Source organism: Lithobates pipiens, unplaced genomic scaffold (assembly GCF_037356315.1).
Source record: "Lithobates pipiens isolate NorthernLeopardFrog02 unplaced genomic scaffold, aLitPip1_a1.2 Scaffold_28, whole genome shotgun sequence".
NCBI lineage: Eukaryota > Metazoa > Chordata > Amphibia > Anura > Ranidae > Lithobates > Lithobates pipiens.
The window spans coordinates 225,479,524-225,499,365 of record NW_027507789.1 but is presented as its reverse complement, the minus strand read 5'-3'; the positions used below and the strand labels follow the sequence as shown (position 1 = coordinate 225,499,365).

General features: G+C 44.9%; 1 protein-coding gene across 1 annotated transcript in view; it reads left to right on the top strand.

Annotated features, from left to right (window-relative positions):
* PREX1 (phosphatidylinositol-3,4,5-trisphosphate dependent Rac exchange factor 1) overlaps positions 1 to 18,112 on the top strand; it is a gene marked incomplete at its 5' end in the record, with an annotated part of 115,040 nt that extends 96,928 nt beyond the window's left edge. The window contains 5 exon segments of the mRNA XM_077460609.1: positions 880 to 937; positions 1,324 to 1,511; positions 3,258 to 3,360; positions 7,425 to 7,492; positions 11,347 to 18,112. Of these exon segments, the coding sequence (XP_077316735.1) occupies positions 880 to 937; positions 1,324 to 1,511; positions 3,258 to 3,360; positions 7,425 to 7,492; positions 11,347 to 11,389 (460 nt within the window).
* Positions 18,113 to 19,842: the final 1,730 nt, after the last annotated feature.

The following is a 19,842-nucleotide window of genomic DNA, read 5'->3' as shown; positions in this document are numbered from 1 at the left end:
GGTGATGTGGAGATGTGTGTTGGGTGAAGTTGGTGATGTGGAGATGTGTGTTGGGTGAAGTTGGTGATGTGGAGATGTGTGTTGGGTGAAGTTGGGGGTGATATGGAGATGTGTGTTGGGTGAAGTTGGTGATGTGGAGATGTGTGTTGGGTGAAGTTGGTGATGTGGAGATGTGTGTTGGGTGAAGTTGGTGATGTGGAGATGTGTGTTGGGTGAAGTTGGTGATGTGGAGATGTGTGTTGGGTGAAGTTGGTGATGTGGAGATGTGTGTTGGGTGAAGTTGGGGGTGATATGGAGATGTGTGTTGGGTGAAGTTGGTGATGTGGAGATGTGTGTTGGGTGAAGTTGGTGATGTGGAGATGTGTGTTGGGTGAAGTTGGTGATGTGGAGATGTGTGTTGGGTGAAGTTGGTGATGTGGAGATGTGTGTTGGGTGAAGTTGGGGGTGATGTGGAGATGTGTGTTGGGTGAAGTTGGTGATGTGGAGATGTGTGTTGGGTGAAGTTGGTGATGTGGAGATGTGTGTTGGGTGAAGTTGGTGATATGGAGATGTGTGTTGGGTGAAGTTGGTGATATGGAGATGTGTGTTGGGTGAAGTTGGGGGTGATATGGAGATGTGTGTTGGGTGAAGTTGGTGATATGGAGATGTGTGTTGGGTGAAGTTGGTGATATGGAGATGTGTGTTGGGTGAAGTTGGGGGTGATATGGAGATGTGTGTTGGGTGAAGTTGGGGGTGATATGGAGATGTGTATTGGGTGAAGTTGGTGATGTGGAGATGTGTGTTGGGTGAAGTTGGGGTTGTAGATAATACTGTTTCTTGTTTGTTTTTTTTACAATTTCTGACGCCTCTGATCCAACATTTCTTATTTGTTGCTCTCAGGGCCTTCTACCTGGAAAGGTCAGCCGACTCCAACACAACGGCTATAAAGATCGATCAGGTAAGGATTTTCATGTTGTATTAATCCCGGGAAGATGACATCATTTCCTTTCCTTCGATGTGCTGACTAATAACCCGGCCTGTCTGTATGTCCGCACATGTGTGAAATGCAGGAGTTCTGTCATTTTTTGGTCTATTCCCGGATATTCGCATTTCACGGATAACCTTTCAGCAATAACCTCATCATTACTTATGATATGGAATCAATACATAGAACTATTTTTATGAAGACAACAATTTCTTTGTTTCAGTTTTGTTTTACTTGGTTACAATTTTGAAACAAGTGTTACAGAAATTCAAAAGTGAATATTTTATTCTGTAATTTTTAATGACAGTTCGGGGCTCTCTGGGCTATTGAGTGACGTTACACTGTTTGTGTTTTCTCAGCTGATCCGTCCAATGAACGCCCTGGATGAGCTGTGCAGGCTCATGAAATCCTTTGTTGCCCCCAAACAGCCCCAGTCAGATTACAGTAAGAATAACACACTGGGGACCGGCTTGTTACCCATCTCCTCTGAGCTCTGTTACCGCCTGGGCGCCTGCCAGATCGTCATGTGCGGCACCGGGATGCAAAGGTAAGTGGCCCCAATAACGGCGCCGGTGCCTTTCACCATGGGGTCTCTGTACAGCATTGCTGTTCTGTGTTAATAGTATACAGGGAAGGAGCTCGGTTACATTGGTTACCGCACAATGACTTCTAGACAGAGCGCACGACCGCGCCGCATTGTGTAATTGGGTATCATCGCATTTATTTTTTATGACTATACAGTATCTCACAAAAGTAAGTACACCCCTAACATTTGTGTAAATCTTTTCTTCTCTCTTTTCATGTGACAACACTGAAGAAATGACACTTGTCTACAATGTAAAGTAGTGAGTGTACAGCTTGTATAACAGTGTAAATTTCCTGTCCCCTCAAAGTAACTCAACACACAGCCATTAATGTCTAAACCGCTGGCAACAAAAATCAGTACACCCCCTAAGTGAAAATGTCCAAATTGGGGCCAATTAGCCATTTTCCTTTCCCCGGTGTCATGTGACTCGTTAGTGTTTCAAGGTCTCATGTGTGAATGGGGAGCAGGTGTGTTAAATTTGGTGTTATCGCTCTCACTCTCCCATACTGGTCACTGGAAGTACAACATGGCACCTCATGGCAAAGAACTCTCTGAGGATCTGAAAAAAAAGAATTGTTGCTCTACATAAAGATGGCCTAGGCCAGGGGTCTCAAACTGGCGGCCTTCCAGCTGTTGCAAAACTACAAGTCCCATGAGGCATTGCAAGGCTGACAGTTACAAGCATGATGGGACTTGTAGGTTCACAACAGCTGGAGGACCGACAGTTTGAGACCCCTGGCCTAGGCTATAAGAAGATTGCCAAGACCCTGAAACTGAGCTGCAGCACGATGGCCAAGACCATACAGCGGTATAACAGGACAGGTTCCCCTCAGAACAGGCCTCGCCATGGTCCACCAAAGAAGTTGAGGTCACGTGCTCAGCGTCATATCCAGAGGTTGTCTTTGGGAAATAGACGTATGAGTGCTGCCAGCATTGCGGGTCAGCCTGTCAGGGCTCAGACCATACGCCGCACACTGCATCAAATAGATCTGCATGGCTGTCGTCCCACAAGGAAGCCTTTTCTAAAGATGATGCACAAGAAAGACCACAAACAGTTTGCTGAAGACAAGCAGACTAAGGAGATGGATTACTGGAACCACGTCCTGTGGTCTGATGAGACCAAGATAAACTTACTTGGTTCAGATCGCACTGTTATACAAGCTGTACACTCGCTACTTTACATTGTAGCAAAGTGTCATTTCTTCTGTGTTGTCACATGAAAAGAGAGAATAAAATATTTACAAAAAATGTGAGGGGTGTACTGACTTTTGTGAGATACTGAATATAGTTTTTACTGTTTTTAAAGAAATTCTAAAATGCCATAACCAAACAGAAAATAAAAATAATAAAGTTTCAAAGAAGACACTATGCTTCGAGACTAAACATAGCAATTCTTTCAAAACCAGATCATATTTTGGTACCCGAATCTTTTGAAACATTATAAAAGAACTGATATTGATACTTGTATCATTAGATATCTTACTATCGTCGCACTTTTAAAGCGTGTTTCTAGTTTTCCAGTCAGATATAAAAAAAAAATCCTATATATATATAACAGCTGATCCTTCCCTTCTACATGGACAAGAGGGGCATTATAAGACTGTTAGCTCCTATGTGCTAGAAGTGGATCTCCTTCAACGTCGTCTCCTTTTTGTATAATGTTGAGTGGGGGGGCGATCTGTTCACGTATATTTCTGTTCTGCTCAGGAGCACATTGTGCATATCGCTGGAGCAAGCCGCCATCTTGGCCCGCAGTCACGGACTCCTCCCCAAGTGCATCATGCAGGCGATGGACATCATGAGGAAACAAGTGAGTGCCGCAACTTGATAAAGCTCTAATTTGCTTGAATGGGGTAACTGTGCTCATTGCACCAAGTCTGGGGTCTCGTGAAGGAAGATAATAGACAAGGTAGTTTCTACGGCACAGCCAAGGGCAATGTACTACCCTAGATTAATTCAGTTTTAAAAAGTAAGTTGTGAATTGTAGAATTAATGTTTTCATGCTGTCACTCACTGTATCTGAGACCACCCCCCCCCCCCTCCCAGTGGTTTCTTTTACCACTTGTAAACCCCCACCCCCCCATTCCTTTCCCCCCCATTCCCTTCCCCCCCATTCCCTTCCCCCCCATTCCCTTCCCCCCCCATTCCCTTCCCCCCCCCATTCCCTTCCCCCCCCCATTCCCTTCCCCCCCCCATTCCCTTCCCCCCTCATTCCCTTCCCCCCCTCATTCCCTTCCCCCCCTCATTCCCTTCCCCCCTCATTCCCTTCCCCCCTTATTACCTTCCCCCCTTTTTTTCTACCCTCTTCTCCCTGTCTATTCCTATTTTTTGTTTTCTACCTTTCTTTTAATATTGTGTGGTACTTATATACACTTTATAATGGAACGTCCCATACTCCATTTTCCGTGATATACCACTTTCTCCAGGCTGAGTATAGATATTAGATATTATAGCCGCATATTACAATCAAGAACTAGGCAGGACTCGTTCAGCCGCAAAGCTGTAACTGTTTATTGGAACAAGAATACAGGCTTTTATACACTTGAGAAGGAGGTTCCCCCCCCCCCTCCTGATCATATTACCCCAACAATACAAACTGTAACCAGAAACATAAATTAACATGAGCTAATTAACTAGTCGTTTAACCAGCTTAGGTGACTCAGAGGTCACCTAGGATGTGTACTGTGTCTTCTAGCTCAGAAGACACAATACAGATTATCACAAGTATAAACACAGAACACCTTCACACAATAGCAGGAGCCCCCAGCAGGAGACGGACCGTCTCCTACATTGAAGACCATGAATTCTATATCTAGGCAATGTTTTGATTAATCACAAATTGCCAATGATATGGAACATTGCAAGAGTTTTGTAGATTGTTGCCATCATTTTCTCAGGCACCATGTGCCCCCTAATAGACACAGAGTTACTTAGATATAGGAGGTGCATGGGGAGCTGAAACAAGGGTTTCCCAACTTCTCCAAGGGATTCCATGGGCCCCCCACACAAAGTGATTCTCGTCACACACATTAGATATGATAGCCGCATATTAGAATCAAGAACTAGGCAGGACTCGTTTAGCCGCAAAGCTGGAACTGTTTATTGGAACAAGAATACATGCTTTTATACACTTGAGAAGGAGATTCCCCCTCCTGATCATATTACCCTAACAATACAAACTGTAACCAGAAACATAAATTAACATGAGCTAATTAACTAGTCGTTTAACCAGCTTAGTTGACTCAGAGGTCACCTAGGATGTGTACTGTGTCTTCTAGCTCAGAAGACACAATACAGATTATCAAAAGTATAAACACAGAACACCTTCACACAATAGCAGGAGCCCCCAGCAGGAGACGGACCGTCTCCTACATTGAAGACCATGAATTCTATATCTAAGCAATGTTTTGATTAATCACGAATTGCCGATGATATGGAACATTGCAAGAGTTTTGTAGATTGTTGCCATCATTTTCTCAGGCACCCTGTGCCCCTAATAGACACAGAGTGACTTAGATATAGGAGGTGCATGGGGAGCTGAAACAAGGTTTTCCCAACCTCTCCAAGGGATTCCATGGGCCCCCCACACAAAGTGACTCTCGTCACACACATTAGCTCTTTGTTCTTAATATATACTTATTAGATTGATCTCCTTATTACTGTTCTTGCAAAATGAATCAATAGTCAGTAGCTTACCTTTTCCTTCTGATGGAATTTTCTATTGCTTTTGATGTAATACTTTATTGGTTTATTCTCTGCTCTCCTCGTTACATTTATCATCCTGTGCATAAATCGATATGTTTAGCTGTATTGATATTTGAATATTGTACCACCATCCTTGCATGTACTCAATTTGTCATTCTTTGTTATATTTAAAAAAAATAATAAACAAATTTGACGAGAAACTACAAATCCTATCATGCATTTGGGAGTCTTGCCTGTGGCTGTGAAGAGGCTTGCAATCCCTCATGGGACTTGTGGTTCCACAGAAGCTGGATTGCTGAGGGTGCCTATTCATGCTTTAGAACAGTGGTCTCCAAAATGTGGCCTGCGGGCCGGGTGTGATCCTTTGCATGCCTTTATCAGATCCTTAGAGCACCGCTCCATCCTCTAACACCAATGTTGGGGCACTAATTCTCCCACTAACACCAATGATAAAACCCTTTTCCTTCCACTGACACTAATGATGGGGGAACTATTCCTTCCTCTGATGCCAATGATGGGGCACCATTCCTCCCACTGATGCCAATGATGGGGCACTATTCCTCCCACTGATGCCAATGATGGGGCACTATTCCCCCCACTGATAACAATGATGGGGCACTATTCCTCCCACTGATGCCAATAATGAGGCACTATTCCTTCCACTGACGCCAATGATGGGGCACTATTTCTCCCACTGATACCAATGATGGGGCACTATTCCTCCCACTGATGCCGATGATGGGGCACTATTCCTCCCACTGATGCCAATGATGGGGCACTATTCCTCCCACTGATACCAATGATGGGACACTATTCCTCCCACTGACGCCAATGATGGGGCACTATTCCTCCCACTGACACCAATGATGGGGCACTATTCCTCCCACTGACACCAATGATGGTGCACTATTCCTCCCACTGACACCAATGATGGGGCACTATTCCCCCCTGATACCAATGATGGGGCACTATTCCTCCCACTGACACCAATGATGGGGCACTATTCCTCCCACTGATACCAATGATGGGGCACTATTCCTCCCACTGACGCCAATGATGGGGCACTATTCCTCCCACTGACGCCAATGATGGGGCACTATTCCTCCCACTGACGCCAATGATGGGGCACTATTCCTCCCACTGATGCCAATGATGGGGCACTATTCCTCCCACTGATGCCAATGATGGGGCACTATTCCTCCCACTGACGCCAATGATGGGGCACTATTCCTCCCACGGATGCCAATGATGGGGCACTATTCCTCCCACGGATGCCAATGATGGGGCACCATTCCTCCCACTGATGCCAATGATGGGGCACCATTCCTCCCACTGACACCAATGATGGGTCACCATTCCTCTCACTGATACCAAAGATGGGGCACTATTCCTCCCATGGATGCCAATGATGGGGCACTATTCCTCCCACTGATGCCAATGATGGGGCACTATTCCTCCCACTGACGCCAATGATGGGGCACTATTCCTCCCACTGACGCCAATGATGGGGCACTATTCCTCCCACTGACACCAATGATGGGGCACTATTCCTCCCACTGATACCAATGATGGGGCAGTATGCCTCCCATGGATACCAATGATGGGGCACTATTCCTCCCACTGACACCAATAATGGGACACTATTCCTCCCACTGACACCAATAAATGAGCACAATTTATCCCACTGATACCAATGATGGGGCACTATGCCTCCCACTAATACCAATGATGGGGCACTATTCTTCCTTTCAATACCAATGGGACACTCTTTCTCCTACTAGAACCAATGATAAGCCATTGTTCACTCTTACTGACACCGGGGCATTTTTTATTCTTTTTGGCCACAATCTGGCCCCACTAAAGCCTGAAGGACAGTAAGCCGGCCCCTTGTTTAGAAGGTTTTGAGATTCCTACTTTGGAAGATCTCAAGTTAATGGGATCATTGGATGTCTCCGGACTGCAGCCATCAATAACAGACAGGCCGATGGTGTGTATTCCATCTTTACCTCCAAATCATTTGCTTTGCTTTCCGACATTCATTACAAAGTGTAGATTTCGATCACTTCCATCTCGCAGCGAGGTCACCTCTGATATCCGAGGCTCAGGGCGGCCTTTGTACACAATCCACCCAGTCATATAAATGAACCTCTGTCTTGTGTTTGTTTGTAGGGTCCACGCGTGGAAATCACAGCAAAGAATTTAAAAGTCAGGGATCACCCACTGCAATCTCCGCCAAGGTAAGTCCAGAAAGCCAACGATGTCCTTCACAATCCCTTCTTTAGAATCATTTTTTTGGGAGTAATTTGAAGCTGAAATATTGGATGTAATCCTGAGGTATGGGGGGGGGATGATTTTCCAAACGGAGGGGTGTTTAGGAGCTGTTTATAAATATCAGGGAAAAAAATAAAATACACCAAAGGTTTATCCCAAGGATAATCCTTGTCTGTACAGCTGGAGTTACACTTTAATATTACAAAAAACGACAACAATGGCTGCGGCGCTACATACAATATACATTATACGGTGCCTGGAAAAAGTATTCATACAAATAAATATGTGAAGACTCTGGGGGGCGCCATACAAATGCCCCTCCCCCACACTTAATACTTTGTAGAACCCCCTTTCTCTACAAGTCTTTTTGGGGGTGTCTCTACCAGCTTTGCACATCTAGAGAGGACATTTCTGCCCATTCTTCTTCTTTGTAGAATATCTCAAGCTCTGTCAGATTGGATGGAGAGCGTCTGTGATCAGCAATTTTCAAGTCTGGCCACAGATTCTCAATGGGATTTAGGTCTGGACTGTGACTGGGCCATTCTAACACATGAATATGCTTTGATGTAAACCATTCCATTGTAGCTCTGGCTGGATGTTTCGGGTCGTTGTTCTGCTGGAAGGGGAACCTCCGCCCCGGTCTCAAGTCTTTTGCAGACTCTAACAGGTTTTCTTCTAAGATTGTCCTGTATTTGTCTCCATCCATCTTCCCATCAACTCTGACCAGCTTCCCTGTCCCTGCTGAAGAAAACCATCCCCACCACATGATGCTGCCACCACCATGTCTCACGGTGGGGATGGTGTATTCAGGGGGATGGGCGGTGTTAGTTTTTCCCCACACATAGCGTTTTGCTTTTAGTCCAAAAAACTCATTTTTGGTCTCCTCTGACCAGATCACCTTCTTCCACATGTTTGCTGCCCCCTCCCCCACATGGCTTCTCACAAACTGCAAACAGGACTTCTTATGACTTTCTTTCTCCAATGTCTTTCTTCTTGTCACTCTTCCATAAAGGGCAGATTTGTGGAGAGACGACTAATAGTTGTCCTGTGGACAGATTCTCCCCCCTGAGCTGTGGATCTCTGCAGCTCCTCCAGAGTTACCATGGACCTCTTGGCTCTTCTCTGATGAATGCTCTCCTTGCCCGGCCCGGTCAAGAGGTCCATGGCAAAATGTGGAAAGTTTCAAGGGGTATAAATAGTTTTTTCAAGGCACTGTAAATGCTATATGTGATCCATCAGCCACTTACACATTCCTACATCCCAAAATCCTACTTTTCGAGTAGCACTTCAGCTTTTAAAAGTTTACTTAAAAAAATAAAACAATATGGAGATAAAGACACAAATAAGGGAGCACCAATCTAGTGCAGTAATTGACTTTAATAAATATAAAATCACTGATCTGGTGCACTCACATAAATCAAGATCACTTGTTTGTTGTCCAGAGGCAATCCTCCATGTAAAGTCCAGGAATCTCACCAGAAGTGACTGCGCTCCTAGTGAGCCCAGGAGACGGTGACAGGTACCGGAACTCCCCTGTGGCCTACGGCAGGGCCAGGATCAGGAGGAGAACCCAGCAGTGGATCTCCATGAAAGGGAGCACTGGACCTGCCAGATGGTAACAGATAGTGGCATTCTCCCAGCTCAGTCTAACCAACCCGGTAGTAAGGGAGGTGCTATGGGAACATGTTTTGGGGTAGGATCCCCTTTGTCAAGCCCCAAAAAGGCTTCACAAAGAATTCCACCCTAAAACCTGTTGCTGTAATACCCTCTTGCTACCCCAAAATGTTAGCTACACTGAGTTGCAAGGACGGCATTGCTAGCCATCCTTTAGGTGCCCTTTAGAATCCCCTTTTGGGGTGGAGTGTCTTTTGGCCACTTTATGGATCTCAATGGAAGGGAGCGATGGACTACCAGAGGGTAACAGTTAGTGGAGTCTTTGCAACTCTCTTGGGTAGTGAAGAGGTGGCTATGGCAATGTGAAAAACCCTCTGTCAAGCCTCTTCATGGCACAACCTAGGCAACACTTTCAGGTAGCAAAGGGGTGGCTATGGTAATGTGATTTGGGGGGGGGGATCCCCTTTGTCAAGCCTCAAAAAGGGTTAGTTTAATGGGTTATTCCAACCTGAAAGGTGTTGCTGTGGTACCCCACTTGCTACCCTGTTGTGTTGCCTAGACTGAGCCACAAGAATGCCACCGTTACCATCTGAGAGGTTCATCGCTCCCTTCCAAGGAGATCCAGCTTGTGAAATTGTCTTTGGAATCCCTTTTTAGGGTGGAATCTATTTTGTCAAGCTTCTATGGATCTCTGTGGAATGGAGCGCTGGATCCACCAGATGGTAACAGTTAGCGGAGTCTTCGCAACTCAATCTATGCAACACTCCTGGGTAGCGAAAAGGTGGCTATGGTGATATAATTTAGGGTGAAAAACTCTCACATGCAAGTCTCCTTGAGGCTTGACAGAGTGGAATCACCATTCGGGGTAGAATTACCTTTGTTAAGCCTTAAGGAGGCTTGACAAAGGGCATTTTACCCCCAATATGGATTCCACTCTGAATTGCATTGCCATATTAACCGCCAGTGCCATAGTTTTCACAGCTCAATTTATGCAACATTACTTGGTGGCGAGAAAGTGGCTATGGCAATAGGTTTTGGGGTGAAAAACTGTCAAACCTCAAGGAGGCTTGAATTTCAGAGGGGAATCTCCATTTAGCGTAGAATCCCCTTTGTCAAGCCTCAAGGAGGATTCTATCCCCAATAGGGATTCCACTCTGAATTGCATTGCCATATTTACCGCCAGTGCCATAGTTTTCACAGCTCAATTTATGCAACATTACTGGGTGGCGAGAAAGTGGCTATGGCAATAGGTTTTGGGGTGAAAAACTGTCAAACCTCAAGGAGGCTTGAATTTCAGAGTGGAATCCCCAATTAGGGTGGAACCCCCTTTGTCAAGCCTCAAGGAGGATTCTCCCACGAATGGGGATTCCACTCTAAAATGCATTGCCATAGTTCTCACAGCTCAGTATATGCAATACTACTTAGTAGAGAGGAGGTGGCTATGGCAATACGTTTTGAGGTGAAATACCTACTGTCAAGCCTCAAGAAGGCTTACATTTCAGAGCGGAATACCCATTCCGGGTTGAATCCCCTTTGTCAAGCCTGCCTGAGGATTCCACTCTGAAATGTGTTGCCATAGTAATCACCTTGCTACCCAAAAGTGTTGCCTAGACTGGCCCACAAGGATGCCACTGTTACCATCTGGTGTATCCTTCACTCCTTTCCTTGAAGAGCCACTTCAGAGTTCTCTCTCTGCTTTCAGTCCTGCTGCTGGCCACAGAGGACTGCTGCTTCCTGTCCTGGACTTCACATTGAGGATTGCCTCTGGGCAGCTGAAAAGCTGATTGGTGCGCTCTCTGTTGTCTTCATTTTAGAATGCTGGTGGTAGTTTCCAGGTCATCTCTAGAGAGCTGTAAGGTCTATGGCAGGGATATGCAATTAGCGGACCTCCAGCTGTTGCAGAACTACAAATCCCATGATGCATAGCAAGACTCTGACAGCCACAAGCATGACACCCAGAGGCATGATGGGACTTGTAGTTTTGCAACAGCTGGAGGTCCGCTAATTGCAGATCCCTGGTCTATGGCATGTTTTAAGTGGATTTTATTCTCCTTGGACCCATCTTGACTATTCCATTTCTGTGGCTAGAATTGTCTTTGCACAATTGGCACTTCAGTTTGGAATACTCCATTAAAGCTAACCTTAGGTCTGTGTTGTGTACATGAAACGCGCTTCTTCTGCTCCTCACAATGCGCTCTTTCCACAGGATCTTCAGACTCTGCGTACCGCCAGTAGACGGGGACCTGTGAGAGATGGTCCCCACCCCCGATGGGTAAATGAAGGAGTAGCGCCAGAGGCCCTCTGATGGATGTTATACACTCCGGATTGCTAAAGCACAAGTACTGCAATGATTCATGGGTCTGCCCCCCACTCTGTGCCTGCTGATGGACAAGCTGTGGGTGCTTCTATTGTGCCAAGGTCCCCTGGGTATGGATGGAGCAATGTTTAGCTACAGGATCCAGGAGGAAATCGAAGAGCGGCAAGCTTAAAGAGAGACTTTGGACTCTTTGTTGCTTCTGATATTCCGGCGCACAAAGCATTTTCCTTCTGCAAGATAAGTATTTATTACAAAGTCTGTATTCTGACTTCTACACTTGGAGCGGAGTGCCCGACTTCTCCGCCAAACACAGCGGTCCAATTTTGCACTCCGGGATCCTTACGTTTACGTTTTGACGTTCTTATTTGCTTTTATTTGGGATTTTATTGTTTTATAAGTGGAATTCTACTTTTATAATTAAAGATGCTACAAGTTCATCATCTTATTCCTGCCATACGCATTGCGGAGTATAAAGGACTCTTCTTCTTCTGCCCAGGAAATGCCCTTTACCCAGAAGCCTCTGCTCTAACCTCTGGGACCAAGCTTATATAAGTTATACTGATGTTCATAGTTCATGCGGATAACTCTCATCTAATATTTGTATTTAAATCTTTTTTTTTTTTGTTGTTGTTGTTGATACGGTTGTAATTGTAGGATATTGGAGAGTCGATGTAAATATTGGGACGTTTTGTATTTGTGGTAACTTGCGCCAGTATCAGTATTCTATGTTTACAGGCTGTAGGGGCGGGCGGGAGTTACTGAACCCCCCGAGGTGTTTTGTACATTCGCTGCGGTTTCTGGTGAATTAAGCCCAGAGATCTCAGCGGGTTCCTCTTCTTTAGATTGCTTTGTATTTGGTATTTCTACTGATTTGTTGAAAGATGATAACGCACATTACCGGCCACCATCTGTGGGTGTTCTTCACTCCACCCGTTTGTCTGATACGGCCTGACCTAGGATCCTCCAACCTCCGATCTCTTGTATGTGGTATGTGCAAAGTTCTCAAGGAACACTGTTGTTCTTGATGTATCAAATCCCTCAACTTTTTGGCGTGGAAGATATTAGCCATGCTGGGTTCAGGGAAGGAGGGGTCATACCACAACTTCATAATAATCAAGAAAATAGAGCTCATGGGAAGGAAGATATCGGGCAGGAAACCCCAATCAGTAAAAGTCTTGTTACATATCAGCAGATAAAAACCTTTCTAACCCAAGTAACTCCTCATCTGTCCTGCCCTTTAGAACCATTGTATAAAGGAATACCTATCATCTGTCCTGCCCTATAGAACCATCATACAAAAGTGTGTCAATCATCTGTCCTGCCCTATAGAACCATCCAATGAAGGTATCACTGCCATCTTTCCTGCCCTATAGAACCATCCTAATAAAGGTATCGCTACTATCTTTCCTGCCCTATAGAACCATCGTACAAAAGTGTCCCTATTGTCTGTCCTGCCCTATAGAACCATCCAATGAAGGTGTCATTACCATCTTTCCTGCCCTATAGAACCATCGTACAAAAGTGTCCCTATCCTCTGTCTTGCCTTATAGAACCATCGTACGAAGGTATCCCTACCATCTGTCCTGCCCTATAGAACCATCTTACCAAGATATCTCTATCTTCTGTCCTTCTCTTTAAAACCATCCAATGAAGATATCACTATCATCTGTCCTGTCCTATAAAGCCACCGTACAAAGGTATCCCTATCATCTCTCTTAATATATTGCATTACATTCATACAATGGTTCTATAGGGCAATACAGATGATAGGAATACCTTTGTACAATGGTTCTATAGGGCAGGACAGATGATAGGAATACCTTTTGTACAATGGTTCTAAAGGGCAGGACAGATGATAGAACCATCGTATGAAGGTATTCCTATCGTCTGTCCTCCCCTATAGTACCATCATATGAAGGTATCCCTATCATCTGTCATGCCATTTTGGAATACGTTCATACAATGGTTCTATAGGGCAGGACAGATGATAGGAATATCTTTGTACAATGGTTCTAAAGGGCAGGACAGATGATAGGAATACCTTCGTACAATGGTTCTATCATCTATCATCTGTCCTGCCCTTTAGAACCATTGTACAAAGATATTCCTATCATCTGCCCTGCCCTATAGAACCATTGTATGAAGGTATTCCAATATGGCATGACAGATGATAGGGATACCTTCATACGATGGTTCTATAGGGGAGGACAGATGATAGGAATAACTTTGTCCAATGGTTCTAAAGGGCAGCACAGATGATTGAACCATCGTATGAAGGTATTCCTATCATCTGTCCTCCCCTATAGAACCATCATATGAAGGTATCCCTATCATTTGTCATGCCATATTGGAATACGTTCATACAATGGTTCTATAGGGCAGGACAGGAATACCTTTGTACAATGGTTCTATCATCTGTCCTGCCCCATAGAACCATTGTATGAACGTATTCCAATATGGCATGACAAATGATAGGGATACCTTCATATGATGGTTCTATAGGGGAGGACAGATGATAGAACCGTCGTATGAAGGTATTCCTATCATCTGTGCTGCCCTTTAGAACCATTGGACAAAGTTATTCCTATCATCTGTCCTCCCCTATAGAACCATCGTATGAAGGAATCCCTATCATCTGTCATGCCATATTGGAATACCTTCATACAATGGTTCTATAGGGCAGGACAGATGATAGGAATATCTTTGTACAATGGTTCTAAAGGGCAGGACAGATGATAGAACCATCGTACGAAGGTATTCCTATCATCTGTCCTGCCCCTTAGAACCATCCAATGAAGGTATCCCTACCATCTGTCCTGCCCTATAGAACCGTCGTACGAAGATGTTCCTATCATCTGTCCTGCCCTATAGAACTATCCAATGAAGGTATCGCTACCATCTTTCCTGCCCTATAGAAGCATCTTACGAAGGTATCCCTATCATCTATCTTGCCATATTGGAATACCTTCATGCAATGGTTCTATAGGGCAGGACAGATGATAGGAATACCTTTGTACAATGGTTCTATAGGGCAGGACAGATGATAGGAATACCTTTGTACAATGGTTCTAAAGATAGATAGAACCATTGTATGAAGGTATTCCTATCATATGTCCCGCCCTATAGAACCATCATATGAAGGTATTCCTATCATCTGTCCTGCCCTATAGAACCATCGTATGAAGGTATTCCTATTGTCTGTCCTGCCCTATAGAACCATCGTATGAAGGTATTCCTATCATCTGTCCTGCCCTTCTGAACCATAATATGAAGACATCAGGCGGGTAACCCTATCAGTGTTACATATAAGCAGAAAATATCTAACCTAAATAAGCCTCATCTGTCCTGCACTATAGAACCATCATATAATGGGAACAGACTGAAGTCCCTATTATTACAGGTCTTGTTACAATATCAGCAGATTGATACATTTCTAACCTGAATAAACCTCCTGATCTGTTCTGACCTGTAGAGCCATCATATGTATTATTACTCTTGACCAGAGAACCTGTCTTAGCATGAACAGCAGGCCGTATATGTATAGAACATTGGTCTACGTGAACCGCCTCTAAGCTTGATAACCTCCGCTACTGCCTTATAGCATTGCCAGATAATGATGACCAAACCAATCCTCTTCCTCATTATTCATACAGGGTATTCTTTCATATTTTAGTGGTTGGTGGCCTTATATATCTGACACATGTATAAAGCCCCCCCCCCCCCCCCCCCCCACACCTTGCTAAATCAGACCTTCCTTTGAGTGTTACATGGCTTATATTGTGTTCCTTGGTCACTTTTGTGGTGTCTGGGTATAATGATCTTTCAAACCGCTGCTCTAATGGCCTTAAAATCTTCATATATCTCATAACTGTCACCTCCAGACCTTATACCCCCCCTATAGGCTGGGTAATTGCATATGGTGTGACTACGTGGTAAAAATCCTGGCTCGCCAGCTTGTCATGGCACACCATTTGTATTATGACCAGGAACACGCTGCAGGCGTTTGGTAAGCGGTTGTACAAGGCCACCGGCCGGTCTCCAGTCTTGCTGAAAAGAAAATGGCAATAAAATGGTAAAAGTGACCTTATCACATGAAGCAGCTTGCCTGCTGGTTTACCATACCCCATCCACATGCTATTCAAATTTAAAAAAAAACTCCAGTTTCTTTATTAAAATAAATACCTACTAAACAGTCTATTTTTTATATTTTAATAAAGCAGCCTTTTTCATTTTGGTCTGCAGTCATGATTTTCTACTAAGTATAGATTCCTTGCAGCCCTGTCTGGCCACCATGCCCAGAATGTCCCCCGTCCCTGCACGGCTCGGCCCCTTCTAGTAATCTGGACAGAGCTTTGGGGCAAATTACAGGCATCCCTGGCAGCATCCTTAAGTTTACTGTACAGCATGTCTTATACAGAGAATAAGAATCCAACCATAAGTCCCAGCATGTCTTGACATCTAATTATTTTGAACTGTGGATGCTATCAAGTTTCGTGAGATTATGGTGGAGGAGAACTAAGGAACAGCTCAGGGTCACTATACAGGTAAACCAGGCTGCCCATGTTCCCCACAGTAGACAATATGGTGGAGAAGAACTGAGGAACAGCTCAGGACCACCATACAGATAGACCAGACTGTCCATTCATTTCACAGTAGAGAATATGGTGGATGTGAACTGAGGAACAGCCCAAGGTCCCCGATACAGGATGACCAGACTGTCTATGTATCCCATAGTAGACAATATGGCGGAGGAGAACTGAGGAAATGTGAACTGAGGATATTTCCCATAATAGAGAATATGGTGGCAGTTAGCTGAGGAACAACCCAGGGTCACTGTATTGGTAGACCAGACTGTCCATATTTCCTATAGTCGAGAAAGTGATTGGTGACCACAAGCTGTTTCTCTGTTCTTCTCCGCCATATTGTCTACTGTGGGAAATATGGGCAGTCTGGTTTACCTGTAGGATGTGAACTGAGGAACAGCTCAGGACCACCATACTGATAGACCAGACTGTCCATTAATTTTTATAGTATAGTAGAGAATATGGTGGATGTGAACTGAGGAACAGCCCAAGGTCCCCCATACAGGACGACCAGACTGTCTATATATCCCATAGTAGACAATATGGCGGTGGAGAACTGAGGAAATGTGAACTGAGGATATTTCCCATAATAGAGAATATGGTGGCAGTTAGCTGAGGAACAACCCAGGGTCACTGTATTGGTAGACCAGACTGTCCATATTTCCTATAGTCGAGAAAGTGATTGGTGACCACGAGCTGTTCCTCAGTTCACATCCTACAGGTAAACCAGACTGCCCATATTTCCCACAGTAGACAATATAGTGGAGAAGAACTGAGGAGCAGCTCAGGACCACCATACTGATAGACCAGACTGTCCAATCATTTCATAGAGAATATGGTGGATGTGGATGTGAACTGAGGAACAGCCCAAGGTCCCCATACAGGATGACCATACTGTCTATATATCTCATAGTAGACAATATGGTGGAGGAGACCTGAGGGGATGTGAACTGAGGATATGTCCCATAATAGAGAATATGGTGGCAGTTAGCTGAGGAACAACCCAGGGTCACTTTAGGAAATATGGACAGTCTGGTCTACCTGTATAGTGACTCTTGGCTGTTCCTCAGCCAACTGCCACTGTATTCTCTCATATGGGAAATATCCTCAATTCACATCACCTCAGTTCTCCTCCGCCATATTGTCTACTATGGGATATATAGACAGTATGGTCGTCCTGTATGGGGGACCTTGGGCTGTTCCTCAGTTCACATCCACCATATTCTCTGCTATGAAATGAATGGACATTCTGGTCTATCAGTATGGTGGTCCTGAGCTGTTTCTCAGTTCTTCTCCACTATATTGTCTACTGTGGGAAATATGGGCAGTCTGGTTTACCTGTAGGATGTGAACTGAGGAACAGCTCGTGGTCACCAATCACTTTCTCAACTATATAGGTAGACCAGACTGTCCATATTTCCTATAGTTGAGAAAGTGATTGGTGACCACGAGCTGTTCCTCAGTTCACATCCTACAGGTAAACCAGACTGCCCATGAGAAACAGCTCAGGACCACCATACTGATAGACCAGACTGTCCAATCATTTCATAGCAGAGAATATTGTAGATGTGAACTGAGGAACAGCCCAAGGTCCCCCATACAGGATGACCAGACTGTCTATATATCGCATAGTAGACAATATGGCGGAGGAGAACTGAGGGGATGTGAACTGAGGATATTTCCCATATGAGAGAATATGGTGGCAGTTGGCTGAGGAACTGCCAAGAGTCACTATACAGGTAGACCAGACTGTCCATACATTTCATAGTAGAGTATATGGTGGACATCTTTCCATATTAGAGAATATGGTGGCAGTGAGCCGCAGAACAGCCCGGGGTCACCATGCAGCTAGACCAGAGCATTTATATTTCCCATAGTAGAGAATATGGTGGAGCTGAGCTGAGGAAAAGCCCGGGGCCACCATACAGGTGGACCATACTGTCCGAATAGCAGAGTGGACCTTTGTGAAATAGGCCTGGTGGAAAGAATCAGACTTGTGGTGGACTGTGTACATATTACTTTTGTCCTTATCATTTCAGAATGTTTTATTGAATAAACTGTTTTGAACTAAACGTGTGTACAGTTATTTTGTCTGGGAAGGTGTTCATTCTATGGATCTTGTGTGTCAGCACTAAGATTGGGATGTGGGGCAATCTTCTGGTGACTCTGTCATGGGAAAGGTACGGAGGCGCTGCAATTGGCAAAAATTCACCTTCCTGCCATCAGGAGCCGGCCCTTTAAAAGTTCACACTGGTGGAAGCATTACATGGGCTTCCCGATCATGTGATCACTGTGGTTGACTGTGACAGCGATCACATGATCAGGATCCTGTCCTACTGGCTCCCAATCATTGATAGTCGATAGGGAGATGTTGGTGACAGTGCGATCACAGTGCTGCGTGTACCAATTGAGCACTCTCACAACACAGCAGCGTCAGCCACACGCATACACTATATTACCAAAAGTATTGGGACGCCTGCCTTTACACACACATGACATTTAATGGCATCCCAGTCTTAGTCCGGAGGGTTCAATATTGAGTTGGCTCCGCCCTTTGCAGCTATAACAGCTTCACCTCTTCTGGGAAGGCCGTCCACAAGGTTTAGGAGGGTGTCTATGGGGATGTTTGACCGTTCTTCCAGAAGCACCTATGTGAGGTCAGGCACTGATGTTGCACAAGAAAGCCTGGTAACGCAGTCTCCACTCTAATTCATCCCAAAGGTGTTCTATTGGGTTGAGGTCAGGACCCTGTGCAGGTCAGTCAAATTTCTTTGCCCCAAACTCGCTCATCCATATCTTTATGGACCTTGCTTTGTGCACTGGTCCAAATCATTTGGTGGTGGGGGGAGATTATGGTGTGGTGGTGTTTTTCAGGGGAATGGTCTTGGCCCCTTAGTTACTCTTAAGGCGTCAGCATACCAAGACATTTTGGACAATTATATTCTCCCAATTTTGTGGAAACAAAGTTTGAGGATGACCCTTTCCTGTTCCAACATGACTGCACACCAGTGCACAGTGCAAGGTCCATAAAGACATGGATGAGCAAGTTTGGGGTGGAGGAACTTGACTGGCCTGCACAGAGTCCTGACCTCAACCCGATAGAACACCTTTGGGATGAATTAGAGCAGAGACCGCAAGCCAGGCCAACTCAATTTTGAACCCTACGGACTAAGACTGCCATTATAGTTCATGTGCTTGTTAAACAGGGATATGCAACTAGTGGACCTCCAGCTGTTGCAGAACTACAAATCCCATGAGGCATAGCGAGTCTCTGACAGCCACAAGCATGGAACCCAGAAGCAAAGGCATGACGGGACTTGTAGTTTTGCAACAGCTGGAGGTCCGCTAATTGCAGATCCCTGGTGTAAAGGCATGTGTCCCAATACTTTTGGTAATAGTGTATATGGAAGCATGACATAAGGCACACCACTGTGCTGCCAACATATATGTATATGGCTGGTGTTAAAAGACTAACAATGCTAGTTCCTGAATTTCATGCAGATGTTTCAGCTTCAATATTTTCTGAATCTGACCTGAGGCCAAAGGTCCCGGTTTTAACACTCATGAGTTATAGAGCTGGAAAGCATGATAAAAAAAATAAGTATTAAAGTCAGACACAGCCAGGCCACTAGCATTTTCTAAAGTGATCCAGCCAGGGCAGCCCCCAAACGTTTCCCGTGAAAGGGTCACCATAGATTGATCATACACACGCCTACATCTTTAGTTATCATAGATTTGTCTGTTCTACAAATGGCGGGGGCCTATGTATCACCCTTGCCTGAAATAAGAACTCTTTTCTTCC